Source organism: Dipteris shenzhenensis, chromosome 25, assembly GCF_047967505.1.
Source record: "Dipteris shenzhenensis isolate YYH24624 ecotype China chromosome 25, Dip_SZ_1.0, whole genome shotgun sequence".
NCBI classification, from domain to species: domain Eukaryota; kingdom Viridiplantae; phylum Streptophyta; class Polypodiopsida; order Gleicheniales; family Dipteridaceae; genus Dipteris; species Dipteris shenzhenensis.
In genome coordinates this window covers 21,828,141-21,843,009 of record NC_141620.1, presented here as the reverse complement: position 1 = coordinate 21,843,009, position 14,869 = coordinate 21,828,141, and the positions used below count along the sequence as shown (strand labels likewise).

General features: G+C 39.6%; 1 protein-coding gene across 3 annotated transcripts; it reads right to left on the bottom strand.

Annotated features, from left to right (window-relative positions):
• Window positions 1-12,369: 12,369 nt before the first annotated feature.
• LOC147885605 (uncharacterized) lies at window positions 12,370-14,293 on the bottom strand. 3 transcript variants are annotated; one of them, XM_087397021.1, is made up of 6 exons: window positions 14,102-14,293; window positions 13,854-13,988; window positions 13,591-13,677; window positions 13,120-13,248; window positions 12,915-13,010; window positions 12,370-12,781 (listed from the first exon to the last, which is right to left on the bottom strand). In XM_087397021.1, the coding sequence occupies exons 1-6, from the start codon at window positions 14,256-14,258 to the stop codon at window positions 12,687-12,689; spliced, it is 699 nt and encodes a 232-aa protein (XP_087253147.1). In that variant the 5' UTR covers window positions 14,259-14,293; the 3' UTR covers window positions 12,370-12,686. The 3 variants fall into 3 exon arrangements, with proteins under 3 accessions (XP_087253147.1, XP_087253148.1, XP_087253149.1); XM_087397022.1 differs by having other exon boundaries at window positions 12,370-12,778; XM_087397023.1 differs by having other exon boundaries at window positions 12,720-12,814.
• Window positions 14,294-14,869: the final 576 nt, after the last annotated feature.

Below are 14,869 nucleotides of genomic sequence, written 5' to 3'. Positions count from 1 at the left end.
CATATAAAGTTCTTCTTGTAGTGCAGCATCTCTCTTGATCTGCATAGCTCGTCCTTCAATATCAAGAATCATGGCATCAGTCTATGACTTCTCTATCTTCCTTAATGTCATTTTGAATTTGACCAATTTGATCATCACCCAATCCACGCAAGCATCTAAACATTGAGACTGTGGGTTGCCTACGGCATTTTCCATCTTGTGAATATTTGCCTGCAATGTAATCCTCAAGGATGGAGATCCAACCATCATAAATGGCATCGCTTATGATTACCATATGTATATCCTTCGTGGCAAAGCTATTGCCCAATGTTACCTTGCCAGTGTTAATGAAAGCCTATAAAATATATGAATCCATTAGAATGCAATAATTAAGAAAACAGACTTGTAAAAAATGATTCATAATTAAAATCTGTACTTACAGTCCAATTCTCACGATCTGGATGTCCTTTTGCAAGCCCTTGTTGTGCTTTCTTGGGTCTGTTAAAGAGAATCCATTGTCCCCTGACCTGCTTAAGTATATCAATGTATGGAGATTGTCTCAAGATATTTTGAGACTCCAGGTTTGCCATCTTTGATATCTCCACACAAAAGCGTGCGGGACAATTCACTACAATCCTCGCCTGGTGGGTGCGGTAGTAGTTCTTTCTTTGGGCCGTGCTGTTATCATCATTAGATGTGAATATTTTAGCAGCATATATTGAATGTTGTCCATATAGTATCCAGTAGTGGCACTTGGTTAAATCCTTTTTATCTACCCTTTCTAGGGACTGCTTTGTTTCAGAATTGAAAGGCATTAAATCCGCTACAGCAGCAGGAGGCCTAGAGTTATAACCAAAGTCTGCGGCAAGCTCTCGGCAAGCTCTCCACATGCTCTTTGTTCAACCCTCTATATACATAGCTTGGAGGAGCTTTTTGACATCTTGCAACTGGAACTGGAAATGTTGCATGCAACCCGAATGGGTAGTATTTTTCATATTCCACCAAGCCTGATGGTTTCTTTTGCCCCTTTTTTCCTATGACCTTTCCACTTGGCTCCAATTCACTACCACTGCTTCTTTCCACAACTGCTAGCATACCCTGGAGGTGTTCCATCCTGTGGTACATCAATTATAGTTAGCTTTCCTTTCTTTGCCCCTTCTCTGCTACCACCTGGTGCTTGAACCATAGTCGATTTTCCTTTCTTTGTTCCTTCCCCACTATCTTCCCCACTCTTGCGCTTCTTTAATGTTGCTGAAACTTTGCGATATGATTCAATGATTGTTGTCACTGTGTCAATTTCATTTCCATCAATTGATTCAACACTTATCCAGCCTCTTGAGTGCATGTTGTCATCTACTTTAGACTTCATACGAGATGCTTCATAATCACTGGGATCCAAGAGAAATTTCTTATTTTGATTTATAATGATCAACAATCCAATATCTCCCTCTTTTCCAACCACATCTTCTGTGATTTGATGTACCGATCCAACACAAGTGTATGCACTTTTATTAGGTAACAAAACAAATAAGTGAACTCGTGTCAACTATGCTCCCTCAATACTATATATGTCAAAGTACCAAGGTATGCTTTTTTCTCCAAATCCACTTACAACTTTCTCAACATTCTTCACATTTGTGTCTTTCCTGTAAAAAATCCAAGCAATATACAAACTATCATCTTTATAATCTTTAATGTTAGACAAAACACATTATCGATAAACATATCTGAAATAGAATCTAGAATTGACACTAGACATTGTTGTAGATTTGAGAAAGCACCAAGGTCTAGGGAGATTTGGCCGTGCGGCCAAATCTTATGGGCTTCTTTTGAAGCACCAGAAGGGGAGGTTTGGATGTGTGGCCGGCTTCTTTCAAAGCACCAAAGTTTGGGAAGATTTGGCCTTGTGGCCAGATCTTGTGGGCTTCTTTCAAAGCACTAGGGTCTGGAGAGATTTGATCGTGCGGCCAAATCTTGCTAGCTTCTTTCAAATCGGTCAAATCTTTCTAGCTTCTTTTAAATCACTGGGTCTAAGGAGATTTGGCCGTGCGGCCAAATCTTGCTAGCTTGTTTCTAATCACGAGGGTCTATGGAGATTTGGCTGTGCGGCCAAATCTTTTCAAAGCACTAGGGTTTGGGAAGATTTGGTAGTGCAGCCAAATCTTTTCAAAGCACTAAGGTTTGGGGAGATTTGGCTGTGATGCGAAATCTTTCTAGCTTTTTATAAATCACAAGGGTTTAGAGAGATTTGGCTGTGCAGCCAAATCTTGCTAGCTTCTTTCTAATCACGAGGGTCTAGGGAGATTTGGCCGTGCAGCCAAATCTTGATAGTTTCTATCTAATCACAAGGGTCTAGGGAGATTTGGCCATGCGGCCAAATCTTTTCAAAGTAGCGGGATTTGGGGAGATTTGGTTGTGATGCTAAATCTTTTTAGTTTCTTTTAAATCACCTGGGTTAAGGAGATTTGGCCGTGCGGCCAAATCTTGTTATCTTCTTTCTAATCATGAGGGTCTAGGGAGATTTGGCCATGTGGCCAAATCTTGCTATCTTCTTTCTAATCACGAGTGTCTAGGGAGATTTGGCTGTGTGGCCAAATCTTTTCAAAGCATCAAGGTTTAGGAAGATTTAGTTGTGATGCCAAATCTTTATAGCTTCTTTCAAATCACCAAGGTCTAGGGACATTTGGCTGTGTGTCCAAATCTTGTATGTTTTGAAAGAAGCCAGGAAGATATGCGGCCAAATCTCCCTATTTAAAATTCAAAATTCAAATATTAAGATTCAAATTTCAAATATGAAAAATTCAAAATTTAAAATTCAAAATCTTAGATTCAAAATTTAAAATTCAAAATTGAAATTCTGAATCTTAGATACAAAATTCAAAATTCAAATTCAAGATCTGAAAGTCAAATCATATACTAAAGACCCTACTTTCAAATCACACTTCAAGATTCCTACTTTTACAAGACTCTTTCTTTCAAATCGTGGTGTTTCGAAATGGAAAAAATGGAGAACATGCAAGAATCAGGTACACTTTTGATTTCTTTCGTTTTCTTACTTGGATGATTGAGTAGCCATTGTTGTTCATGAGCTTGTGCTCTTTGGATTGCAAGCAATCATAGGAGCTGTACAGAGAGTAGCTGTAGCAATTGTAGGAGTTATCTTTCTTGCTAGCAAACGGAAGAGGAGCCGAAGGGGAGAAGCAGAAGATCAGGGTAAGCATCTGAACGGTGTCGTGAAGGCAGAACCAGCTAGCTGCAAGTAGATGAAGGCCAAGAGCTTGACCCATGCATAAGAGCCTTGGGAGAAGACTTGTAAGAGCCCGAGAGGAGCAATCCCCCCAAAAGCTACCACGGTTTTGGTTCTAGGACCACGGAGCATCGCAGGAGCAGAAGGAGCAAGCCACGGTTTTGGTGGAGAGAAGAGTGCTTTCCTGGCGAAGAGAAGAGCGCCGGAGGAGCGTCACGAGCGATAAGAAGAGGAGAACTCCAGGAGAGAGGAGCGCTAGAAACAGCAGACCCTATGGAAGGACGGAGGGGCGTGTAGAGACAAGAGCAGGATTTCGTCCAGAAAGCAAGATGCAAGAGGTGGAGGAGAGGGGGGGAAAACGTGGGAAAGAATGGGTTTGGGGGGAATGAGCCATCCCCCCAAAAGCATGCAGAGCCCAAAAAAAAAGAAAAAAGACCTCTTTCTAATTCAAATATTGAGTGTGGAACCTATGGAGAGTTTAATTGGTAATAGAAGTTTAAAACCTACATAGTTAAGTGCACATTGTTAGGACAAATCTGGGATGGGGAGCCTCCCGGGACCTCTTATTTTGACATAGTTTTGAACTTTTTTGCTTGCAATCAGCTAACCAAGGATGGAGGAGTGTTTTCCAAGAACTACCCCATCTAAGACATTGTCCTAAGGCTCTCAAACCACCCTAGTTACACATTTGAGATCTAGGAAGGGAGAGAACAAGGTGAGCCTAGCACTTGATCCCCCATGAAGATGAATTCAATTCCTTCTCATAGTTTTACTTTTTATGCTTGGTTTAAAAGGTTTGTTTAGCTTTGCCTTTTAAAGTTTTGGTTTTTTAATAGTTTTAGATTTTCTGGTTTGCTTTTAAAGTAATAGTATGATTTTAAAGTGTAATAGCGTGAATCATGAAAAGCATGTACGATTTTTTTTGAAAGTAGGATCTCTAGATTTGAATTTCAAAATTTTAAACTTGAAACTTGACCCTTGAAATTTGAATTTTGAAATTTCAAATTTAAATTTTAAAATTTGAATTTTGAATTTTGAACTTTAAATTTTAAATTTTAAAATCTGGATTTTCAATTTTTAAATTTAACGTTTAAAGATTTGGCCATGTGGCCAAATCTTCCTAGTGATTTGAAAGAAGCTAGCAACATTTGGCAGTAAGGCAAAATCTTCCCAAACCCTAATGCTTTGAAAGATTTGGCCACACGGCCAAATCTCCCAGATGCTGGTGATTTGAAAGAAGCATGTAAGATTTGGTTGCACGGCCAAAACTCCCCATACCCTAGTGCTTTGAAAGAAGCCTACAAGATTTGGCCACACGGCCAAATCTCCCCAAGTTTGAAAGAACACCACAACCAAATCTTCTCAGTGCTTTGAAAGAAGTCACCAAGGTCTCGAAGGATTTGGCCGTGCATCCAAATCTTGCTGGCTTCTTTGAAAGCACCAAGGTCTGAATAGATTTGGCTGTGACCAAATCTTATTGCTTCTTTCAAAGCACTAGTGTCTTAGGAGATTTGGCCATGTGGCCAAATCTTATTGGCTCCTTTCAAAGCACCAGGGTCTAGGGAGATTTGACCGTGTGGCCAAGTCTTGTGGGCTTCTTTCAAAGCACCAAGGTATGTGGAGATTTGGCTTCTTTCAAAGCACCAAGGTCTAAGTAGATTTGGATGTGTGGATAAATCTTGATGGCTTCTTGAAAGCACCAATGTCTCGGGAGATTTAGTTGTGTGGACAAATCTTGCTATCTCCCTTTCAAAGCACCATGGTCTGTGAAGATTTGGCCATGTAACCAAATTTTGCTGGCTAAAATTCAAAGCACCAAGGTTTAGGAAGACTTGGTCGTGCAATGAAATCTTGTAAAGCATTTTCATCCTAAGTCACACCATCAGATATCAATACTGAACTATGATAAATGCTATGTATGCAAGTGCCACATTGAAAGTGGGGGTTAAAGTCAACTTGCTTGTCAGTGGAAAGATTGTTGCCATTGGGATAATATTCTCTACATCATATGATGACATGTGCCAAGGTGTGCCCTTGGGAGAAAACAATGTATTGGTGGCGATCGATATTTGTATGGATGAAAGTGCACTTCTTTCATTTCCTACAATGGATGCATTCTTAGTGTCCACTTGCCCACAAAATCATTGAGCTCAAGAGCTCATGGTTTTGTGGGGAGAAAATGGGAAAAAAAGAAGGGACCACCGTTTGCACCTTGGCATGAAATTTTCCATTTTCACAAAACTCATAAGGGCTTAACACCATAACATAAAGAAAGAAAAAACATTTCGTTGAGCAATGTGCTATGTTTTCTATGCGAACGAGTTGTTTTGCTAGATTCTTATTTCCAAGCATGCATGTGATCTTCGTGTAGGAAGCTTAGGATGTTGTGAATGAATGATTAAAATACATCAACCCGGATCATAGAAGTTCAACAAAGAAGGTGAAAGAATTGAAGGAGGTGATAGATTAAGCTTACGATGATTAATATACATCAACTCAGATCATAGAAGTTCAACAAAGAAGGTGATATAACTGAAGGAGGTGAAAGAACGGGCTGATATGGATAGCATGCCAGCATAAATTTCAGCGTATTGCGTAGATTTTTATGTATCACGCCAGAAAGTATCCCTTGGCATTCTTATGCTGCGCCAGGAGTTTCATGAATCAGAAAAGCAAGGATCTGACGTTGATCCCTGTCAATTCACTTTTTAGCTGGTTGCGTACATTTTCATGGATCAATATGTAAGCAAGGATCTGACCTTGATCCCTATCAAAGCACTTGTTGCAAATGCCACAATTAATCCGGCTGCTTATCCTTGAAGAACCTGCTGGCCGCGCATGAAATTTGATCTGTTAGCAAACTGGACATCGGATTGTCGAGGCAAAGCCCATGAGGAGCTTAGTGGGTGGAAAAATCGCAGAACGATTGCCGTAGGCAGCGTTGCTTTATCACATGCGCACCTTCACTTGAGGCAGTTTCGTTGTAAGAGGCTGGTGTCGTAGATTGTGGATCTCCTGCGGCCACTCCTACATTGCCACAATTTGCACCCAACTCACCTGCTCATAAATACCCAACGCGAGAGCTCATGCATGAAAACAGATACGGGCTACAGCGATTATATACACTTTGCTTATGATGTCAAGAGCCCAGGAACGTTGTACTTACATTCTCGGAGACAGTAACCCGTTGAAACATTCAAGAAATTGCAGCCATATCCAGGATCACATTCACACTTGTACAAGAGATCGGTTTCTATGGCTTTACATTCTCCATGACCGCAGACTGGATACTTGCAAACTGTGCAAGCCAAATGTAAGCGGTAATTTGAGTTTACAGATGTCTAGAACCACCCATAAGTTAAGATATTTTTGATAACTATGGATGGCATGCAAAGTCAGTAGCTGGCACAATTAAAAGATGCAAAGCATGTTTTATTATAAAATTTTAGTCTTACATTGCACATTTATCAAATGGATGTTCGGTCACATTTTTCTCAATGACATCTTTAAGGAGAAGTTATGTCCAACAACCACCAAGTTTTGAAATACAAGGAAATTAACAAATGGTATGTAGATTGAAAAAGGCACTTTGTGGATCAAAATGAGCTCCAAGAGCTTGGTATAAAAGTAGATGCATACTTTAAGTCAAAAGGATTTGTTTGAAGTGAAGATGATCATGGGTTGTATAGAACAAAGATGGAGTTATAGGAGTCATTAGATTTTATGTGGATTATATAATTGTTGCAGGAATGAACGTTAAGTGAATGTTCTCTTTAATAATGTAGGTACTAACAACTTTATTGACATGTCTTTGGTGTAGGAGTTGAATTGGCCTATGGTGGGCAATAACCACTCTAATGCGTTGAAATTTACCCTAGGGGACTCTGAGGTTTGGGATTGTTGCATACACGTGTCTCCTTTATGGATTCAAAATATGTGTTGAAATTCACCTAGGGGGACTCTATGAGGTTTGGGATTGTTACATACACATGGCTTCTTATGAGTTCAAAATGTGAAGAAAATATTTCTTTTCATGTTTTGAAGATTGATTGCATATTAGATGTATTGTGTGGCAAAGAGTGGTTCTTTTGATGGAGCCCTCATGTGGATTATATGGGCCACACTACCTTTCTGCATGCTCGGTTAGCGCATTACTTTGGAGGTTGTCCTTAATAGCCTTATGGCCAATTTTTTAAACCATGTATATTAATAAATACAAGTAGCTTTTATCTCATGAGGCTTCCATTTATTTTTTCTTTTGTAACCCAATGGACCTATATTTTGTGAATTGAGTAATAGTTGTAAGCCAAAAAAGAGCTTTTTTTCATTCCGTAAAGGAAGCAATCCATTCCAAAAATAATTTCTGCATGAAGCTCTTTCCATGTATTTGGAATATCGTCCAGTGGACTTTGGATGGACTAGTAGGAATGTGGATTCAATCCAAGGCTTGTTTCCCATTGCTAACACTTTTGGCAAATTACTTTTTCATAAGACAGTTTCAAATTCTCAATGTTAGAAATCATTGTTTAACTCTCACGCACTATGCGGGTATAATTACCTAGCTCTACTTTGTAAGCTCCCTTTATGAGGAGAAGGCATCGAGTAGCATGAATGACTAATATGTCTCTATTTGCACATTGGATTGAGGTTGAGTGTGGCCATGGCTAGGGTTCCTAGAAGGGCCAATGGTCCCCTTGGAAAGGGTCCAAGGGTAGGAGCCCTTGACCCAATGGTGGTTTAGTCGGCCACTGAACAAATGCCAAATGGCCTCCCAACAGGCTCCCAACCCATTCAACCCATCAGAGTTCACTTTCTATCACCCTTGTATTTGCTTGCCATATAGCCTCTGTTCTCTACTATTTCTAGCATGCCATAGAAAGTTCTTCACCGAAGCACATAGCTAGGAAGCTAAGCTATTGCCATATATTGTAGTGAATTGCAGTAATACAATTTTATTCTCTCTCTCTCTCTCTCTCTCTCTCTCTCTCTCTATCTCTCTCTCTCTTATTTTCGTACATGCACTATGCATGCATGTCTGCAGCGATCTTGGTGTCTATGTTACACACAAAAGTTGTATTTTCTTACATGATATTAGAATTTGGCTTTAGACAATAATTTTTTGTGGTTCTTTTCTATATGTAATCAAATTTGGAGGAATGGCTCAACTAAGTACAAAGAGTACAACCCCATTTTTTGGCTTTGAAGGAAAATTGGATGGGATGAACTAGACCCTCTAGAACTTCAAGATGAAGGCTACTTTTGAGTTCTTATGAGTTATAGGAGACACCATCTAGAGTGGAACTAATACTAGTTCCAAAGGTAGATTTTGTTAATACAATAAGAACAATCGTACCAACAGCTGCTACGATCTTGGCATCAAGGAAAAGGGATGCAGATACATAGTGTTCCATTGTTACAAATGTCAACAATTCTGTTATGACCCTAATTCAACATGAGGAGGGAGAGTAGAAAGGATTAGAGGTCACATCAAAAAGTAGTACAAAGAGATCTGAATGTGGGCTTATATTGTCCTCCACATTTCCCTCTTACTCCCACCTAAGAGAACCACTAAAGTAGTCCCTTTCCCCCTCTTCATTACAATATATTTGTGCAACACTAGGCTAGGATGTTTCTTTTGCCTCATCACCATCTACCATCCTCCATCATCAACCCAACCGTATGCTTCAAATGTCAAAACTATTTACTATATTGGCCAAGGAGGAGCATGCAAGAGAACTGGAATGATGCACTCTAGCAGATTTCCAAGACCAATTCCATGGAATTACAATAAAGGTCATGGCATTTTTTCAGGGCATTATAAGAGACTTGCAATTGATAGAGTGAATGATCTAGATACCTCTTCTTGCCTTTTCAAGGAATCTAGAATTAATAGTGGTTTTTACTATAGGGTTACCATGATCTATATTGTATCATTCCTGCTTTCTTCTAAAAGCTAGAGCCTTTTGCATAAGAGTTTGTTGTTGCATTTACTTTGACATGCTTTCTTTGATCCTTTAAATGTTGATCTCTACTTGTTGCATCCTTTTGTGGAGTAAAGGATTCATTTTTCTTTCCATTTCATGCGTTTGATCCTCTAATTCCATAATAGCATAGTTTAGATATTGGTTGAAATTGTTGATTGTGATGCTATAGGATATGAAACATTGGATTGCCTTGTCTATATTGGTTATATAGTTGGATCCCATGCATCCATGTTGCATCTTTTTCTCTATTTTTAATATTAATTTGCCATAGAATTTCACTATCTTTGTTGTATAGATATGTCAATGGAACAATAGGTTCAAGTGCATCATAAATGAGAGGCATCCATGATTAAACCCTCAAGGATAGTGCTGATTTAATGAAGCATTGGCAATAACCGTGGAAGTCTTCCCACCAATTGATCAACATCTAACCATCCTTATCTTCAATACAAATAAAAAGACAAATGATCAAACTGAAAGTCATTTCCTCTAAACACCAATCATATCACTTGAAGGGCAATATGTCTGTCTATTTGAAAAAATGGTTGATATTCACTTTTTGGATTCTAGACAAAAACTTTATGGAGTTCAGGCATGAATCTGCAACAAGTTCACCAACTCAAACCCTAGCAACACCTCTACCATTATAGCTAGGTAACGAAAGTACTAGTCCAATTTTGACTACATTATCAAGCATAACTTGAGGATATGTAATCAACTTGGTCCATTAGAGTTGTCACCCCCATGGGAACAAGGATCAAAGGCACAGTCAAGAGCAGCCAATATAGGATCATTGTGTGTGTAACTTGAACTTGAAAGTAGATTTGAAGGATCTAATAGGATAGGCAGAGTTAAAACACTCTAGAAGAAATCTAAACATACTTGCAAAAGCATAATCTATTATGAGAGAGAAAACTTAAAATCCTTGACCTACACTTTGTGCTAGAGAGAGAAAGACTAAATTCCTTAGCATATACTTTGTGTATAGATAGAAAATCCTTGACCTACACTTTGTTCTAGATAGAGTTACTCTAAATTCCTTGACCTACCTTTGTGCTAGAGAGAGAAATATCAATATCTTTGACATACACTTTGTGTAGGGAGAGAAACTCAGGAACATGTATAAGTATCTCTTAATGGAAAGAAAACACCATTCATTTGGGCTGAGTATCTCCAAGGTATCTCCTAAGTACGCAATTCAGTTTTGTGTTCATGTGCATGCTTTCTTACATTGTAATGTATACTAGCATGCCCTTACCCTTGCAAGCCATACTCTTGCACTCCCTCCCCTTCCTCCTTCCCTCCCCCTCCTTCTCCCTTGTTCCCTTCCTCCTCCCTTGATCTCCTCCCCCTTTCTCCTCCTCTTGTTCACTTCTCCTCGACCCTTAACCACATGACTCCTTGAAGGAGACTAGCTCTCTACTCCTTAACACTAAACTCATCCTAAAATGTACAACCCTCTCTCAACCTTAAACCCCTAGTTATATTTTTCAACCCTATACTCATCTTAAAACTATAAACTATTCCTAATGATCAACACTTCTTTCTCACCTAAGCTCATATAAGAGATATATTTCATGCTTTAGCCTATACCTCTCACCAGACTACAACACAAATCTCTATTCTACAATCGTGAACACCTATGCTACAACATAATTGTAGGTGAAAATAACCTCAGAATTGGAAATTAGAGAAAAAGTGAGTAATCTCTCTTCTTTCATTTATCTTCACACCCTCTCAAATCTATGTCATGTGGTAATGCAATGTAGCAAATAGTGATTTCTATCATCATTAAAGACAAGACATTAAATGACTCAGATTTTGTAAGAGCTAGCTTTTATTTAAGAAAGGCCTTCAAACTTGGGAGCAACTATAGAACTCTATGGAGATCTGATGGAAATTGTAGATAGAAATTACAAGGAAGTTTGGATTTAAAAAATTAGAATCAAGGGTCGATCAAAAGTAGACTTGATTTATGGCAGGACAACACTAAATGGAAATGAGGTAGATGCCTTGTACATATCAAAGAATTTAGATGCATGGAAACCCATCATTTCTTTCTTATCTCGATGCCTCACAAATTCATTAAAAGAGATCAATAGAGCACTAGATCTCGAGGAGTTCACCTCACAAACTTTTACATGTGCCACGTGCATTCAAATGGAGGGGTAGTTTAATTCAATTTTAGGGAAATTTTTGATAGAATCACAATAAAGGAAGGGTTTTTTAATTTGACTTTAGAAAAAAACTTGTTAGTTCATAAGTGAAGAGGGGTAGCTTTATCAAAAGGGTTTTAGTGGAGGGGTTTGCACATGATACATAGGGTTTCTTAAGAGTGCACCTAGATCAAAGGTGGAAAGTAGCGAGCCCAAAAAATGGAAGACAAGGTTCTCTAGGATATGGAAGAAAAAAGTCTAAAGAAAATATCACTTCTTGCATGGCTTATTCTACACAAAGGGACATGGATCAACACTAGAGGCATTGTATAGTATGTTATGATGTGGTATTTTTTTCTGTCTGGTTAGGCAAATCTTTACTTTCTCTAAAACCAATAAATTGTTTCCTTAAGAGCTATTGCTTCTACTTTTTAAAGGGTACAAAGGCCTATTGCCCCTTCCTTGCTAGGAAACACCTTGCTCCCCTCCCTCCCACCCCTGCCTCCCCCCCTCTCTCGCTCTCTCTCTCTCTCTCTCTCTCTCTCTCTCTCTCTATGTATAAACCACAAGGGAGTGCCCACAAGCATTTATCTCGCATTTATGCTCTCTTGTTTGAATGGAGGGACTACTAAACACCCTAATGACATGGTTTTATGGGAATAACTAATTCCCCATGTAAATTTCATGTCATTTTTAAACGTGAATTCACAAAGTCCACTTGCCCACAAAATCATTGACATCAAGAGCTCATGGTTTTGTGGGGAGAAAATGGGAAAAAAAGAAGGGACCACCTTTTGCACCTTGGCATGAAATTTTCCGTTTTCACAAAACTCATAAGGGCTTAACACCATAATATAAAGAAAGTAAAAACATTTAGTTGAGCAATGTGCTATGTTTTCTATGCGAACTGTTTTGCTAGATTCGTATTTCCAAGCATGCATGTGATCTGCGTGTAGGAAGCTTACGATGTTGTGAATGAATGATTAAAATACATCAACCCGGATCAAAGAAGTTCAACAAAGAAGGTGAAAGAATTGAAGGAGGTGAAAGATTAAGCTTACGATGATTAATATACATCAACTCATATCATAGAAGTTCAACAAAGAAGGTGATATAACTGAACGAGGTGAAAGAACGGGCTGATATGGATAGCATGCCAGCATAAATTTCAGCGTATTGCGTAGATTTTCATGTATCACGCCAGAACGTATCCCTTGGCATTCTTATGCTGCGCCAGGAGTTTCATGAATCAGAAAGGCAAGGATCTGACGTTGATCCCTGTCAATTCACTTTTTAGCTGGTTGCGTACATTTTCATGGATCAATATGTAAGCAAGGATCTGATCTTGATCCCTATCAAAGCACTTGTTGCAAATGCCATAACCGTAATCCGGCTGCTTATCCTTGAAGAACCTGCTGGCCGCGCATGAAATTTGACCTGTTAGCAAACTGGACATCGGATTGTCGAGGCAAAGCCCATGACGAGCTTAGTGGGTGGAAAACTCGCAGAACGATTGCCGTAGGCAGCGTTGCTTTATCACATGCGCACCTTCACTTGAGGCAGTTTCGTTGTAAGAGGCCGGCGTCGTGGATTGTGGATCTCCTGCGGCCACTCCTACATTGCCACAATTTGCACCCAACTCACCTGCTAATAAATACCCAACGCGAGAGCTCATGCATGAATACAGATACAGGCTACAGAGATTATATACACTTTGCTTATGATGTCAAGAGCCCACGAACGTTGTACTTACATTCTCGAAGACAGTAACCCGTTGAAACATTCAAGAAATTGCCATATCCAGGATCACATTCACACCTGTACAAGAGATCGGTTTCTATGGCTTTACATTCTCCATGACCGCAGACTGGATACTTGCAAACTGTGCAAGCCAAATGTAAGCGGTAATTTGAGTTTACACGACATATTCTTTATGTTGATTGACAGCTCTAAAACATAATAACGAGGCTGCACCTTCAAGGTCTTCGCATGCGAACAGAGTATGCCTTGAATGAAAGAATTACAGCTAGAAATGAAGCCCTTGTTGAGAGAGCTTTCGATGATACTAAGAAAGCAGCTACAATTGAACCATAACTTCAACTTACCAGCGAAGGAGCTCAGAATTTCAGCCTTAAACACTTTCAAAACAAACCACGCATTCAATACAAAATGATTTTCACAAGCTCAAAGTAAATTTGGCGTGGGCTAGTAACCACCAGTGTACCATTGAAGTGAATGGTAAAACCCAAAGGTGGTGGAACGGTATAGGAAGGTGGACTCGTAGCTCTCGAGCAAGCATCATATAAAGCGCCTGTAAGCCACATTAGAGAATCGTCACGCTAACTAAACTCATCAGAGAAGGGAAAGACCAACATTGAAGCCATGGTATTGACGACGCTATGGCGCAATTTAATGAAAAGCTTGGGAAATTCCGGCACTCTAGCACTCTAAGTTCGGACAAAAACAAGAGCTTGGGCAGAGGGATACAATTAGGCGCTACGCAAGGAACATAAGATAGGTTCAGTGGGCTAGCCCAGCCTGCCTCACAATCACAGTAGTAAAACGGGGGATCTGGCCTTACGACGCATGTTCCCTTGACACAATCGACAATATCGCAGATGCCTGAGAAGTTCCAAAGCACAATGCATTGCAGAAGCCATTAATAACTAAGCACTGCTATGAGCAAAGACAAGACATGCAAAAAAGGCCATGCTAGGCTGCAATCAAATGGATACTTCGGGGAGGGATGCCGAATGTAGAAGTCTGGTGGAAGGTGGAAGCCATGCAAGCGCTGGTTAATATGCCGAAAACTCCAACGTACAATCGCCAAACTGTGAGGTAAGAAGGGGAGTCGTTGCAAGGGCAAATGAAAGGATGGCCGAGCAGGTGCATGCCGATCAAATGTTTAGCTGCAGATGGACAGGAGATGGGATGAGAACTAGGGAGTGAACAGAATGCTATAAGCGCAGTGTTAGGAGCCATGAAACCAACAAGGTGACGGTGGTGATGGCCTTTTCAAATCAAAGCGTTTTTGTTATTGGGTTCAGCAAAAGAAGCTCGCCATGCCACACAAAGATGAACTCAAGGTAAGTCCAATATTAAAACTACTAAAAGAGCTTGCATGCTTTTGGTCATTCCCCATGTTCATACATGAAACCTCGAGGGTCTCATAAATATATAAGAGAGTGACTCATGAATATATACATCAAACCTCAAGGGTGAGTCATAAATATATAAGAGAGTAGATTCTAACTCAAGGTATGTTTTTAATCCCCTTTTTACACATTATTCACAACTCAAGGTAAGTCCAATATTAAAACTACTAAAAGAGCTTGCATGCTTTTGGTCATTCCCCATGTTCATACATAAAACCTCGAGGGTGACTCATAAATATATAAGAGAGTGACTCATGAATATATACATCAAACCTCAAGGGTGAGTCATAAATATATAAGAGAGTAGACTCTAACTCAGGGTATATTTTTAATCCCCTTTTTACACAT

Bases quoted from the DNA above. Each gene is read 5' to 3' on its own strand.
- LOC147885605 (XM_087397021.1), bottom strand. From the start codon at position 14,258: ATGCACCTGCTCGGCCATCCTTTCATTTGCCCTTGCAACGACTCCCCT. The intron at 13,989-14,101 runs GTATCCATTTGA...GGAACTTCTCAG, and splicing joins ATTCGGCATCCCTCCCCGAA to GCATCTGCGATATTGTCGAT. The intron at 13,249-13,590 runs GTACACTGGTGG...TGGCTTGCACAG, and splicing joins TTTTACCATTCACTTCAATG to TTTGCAAGTATCCAGTCTGC.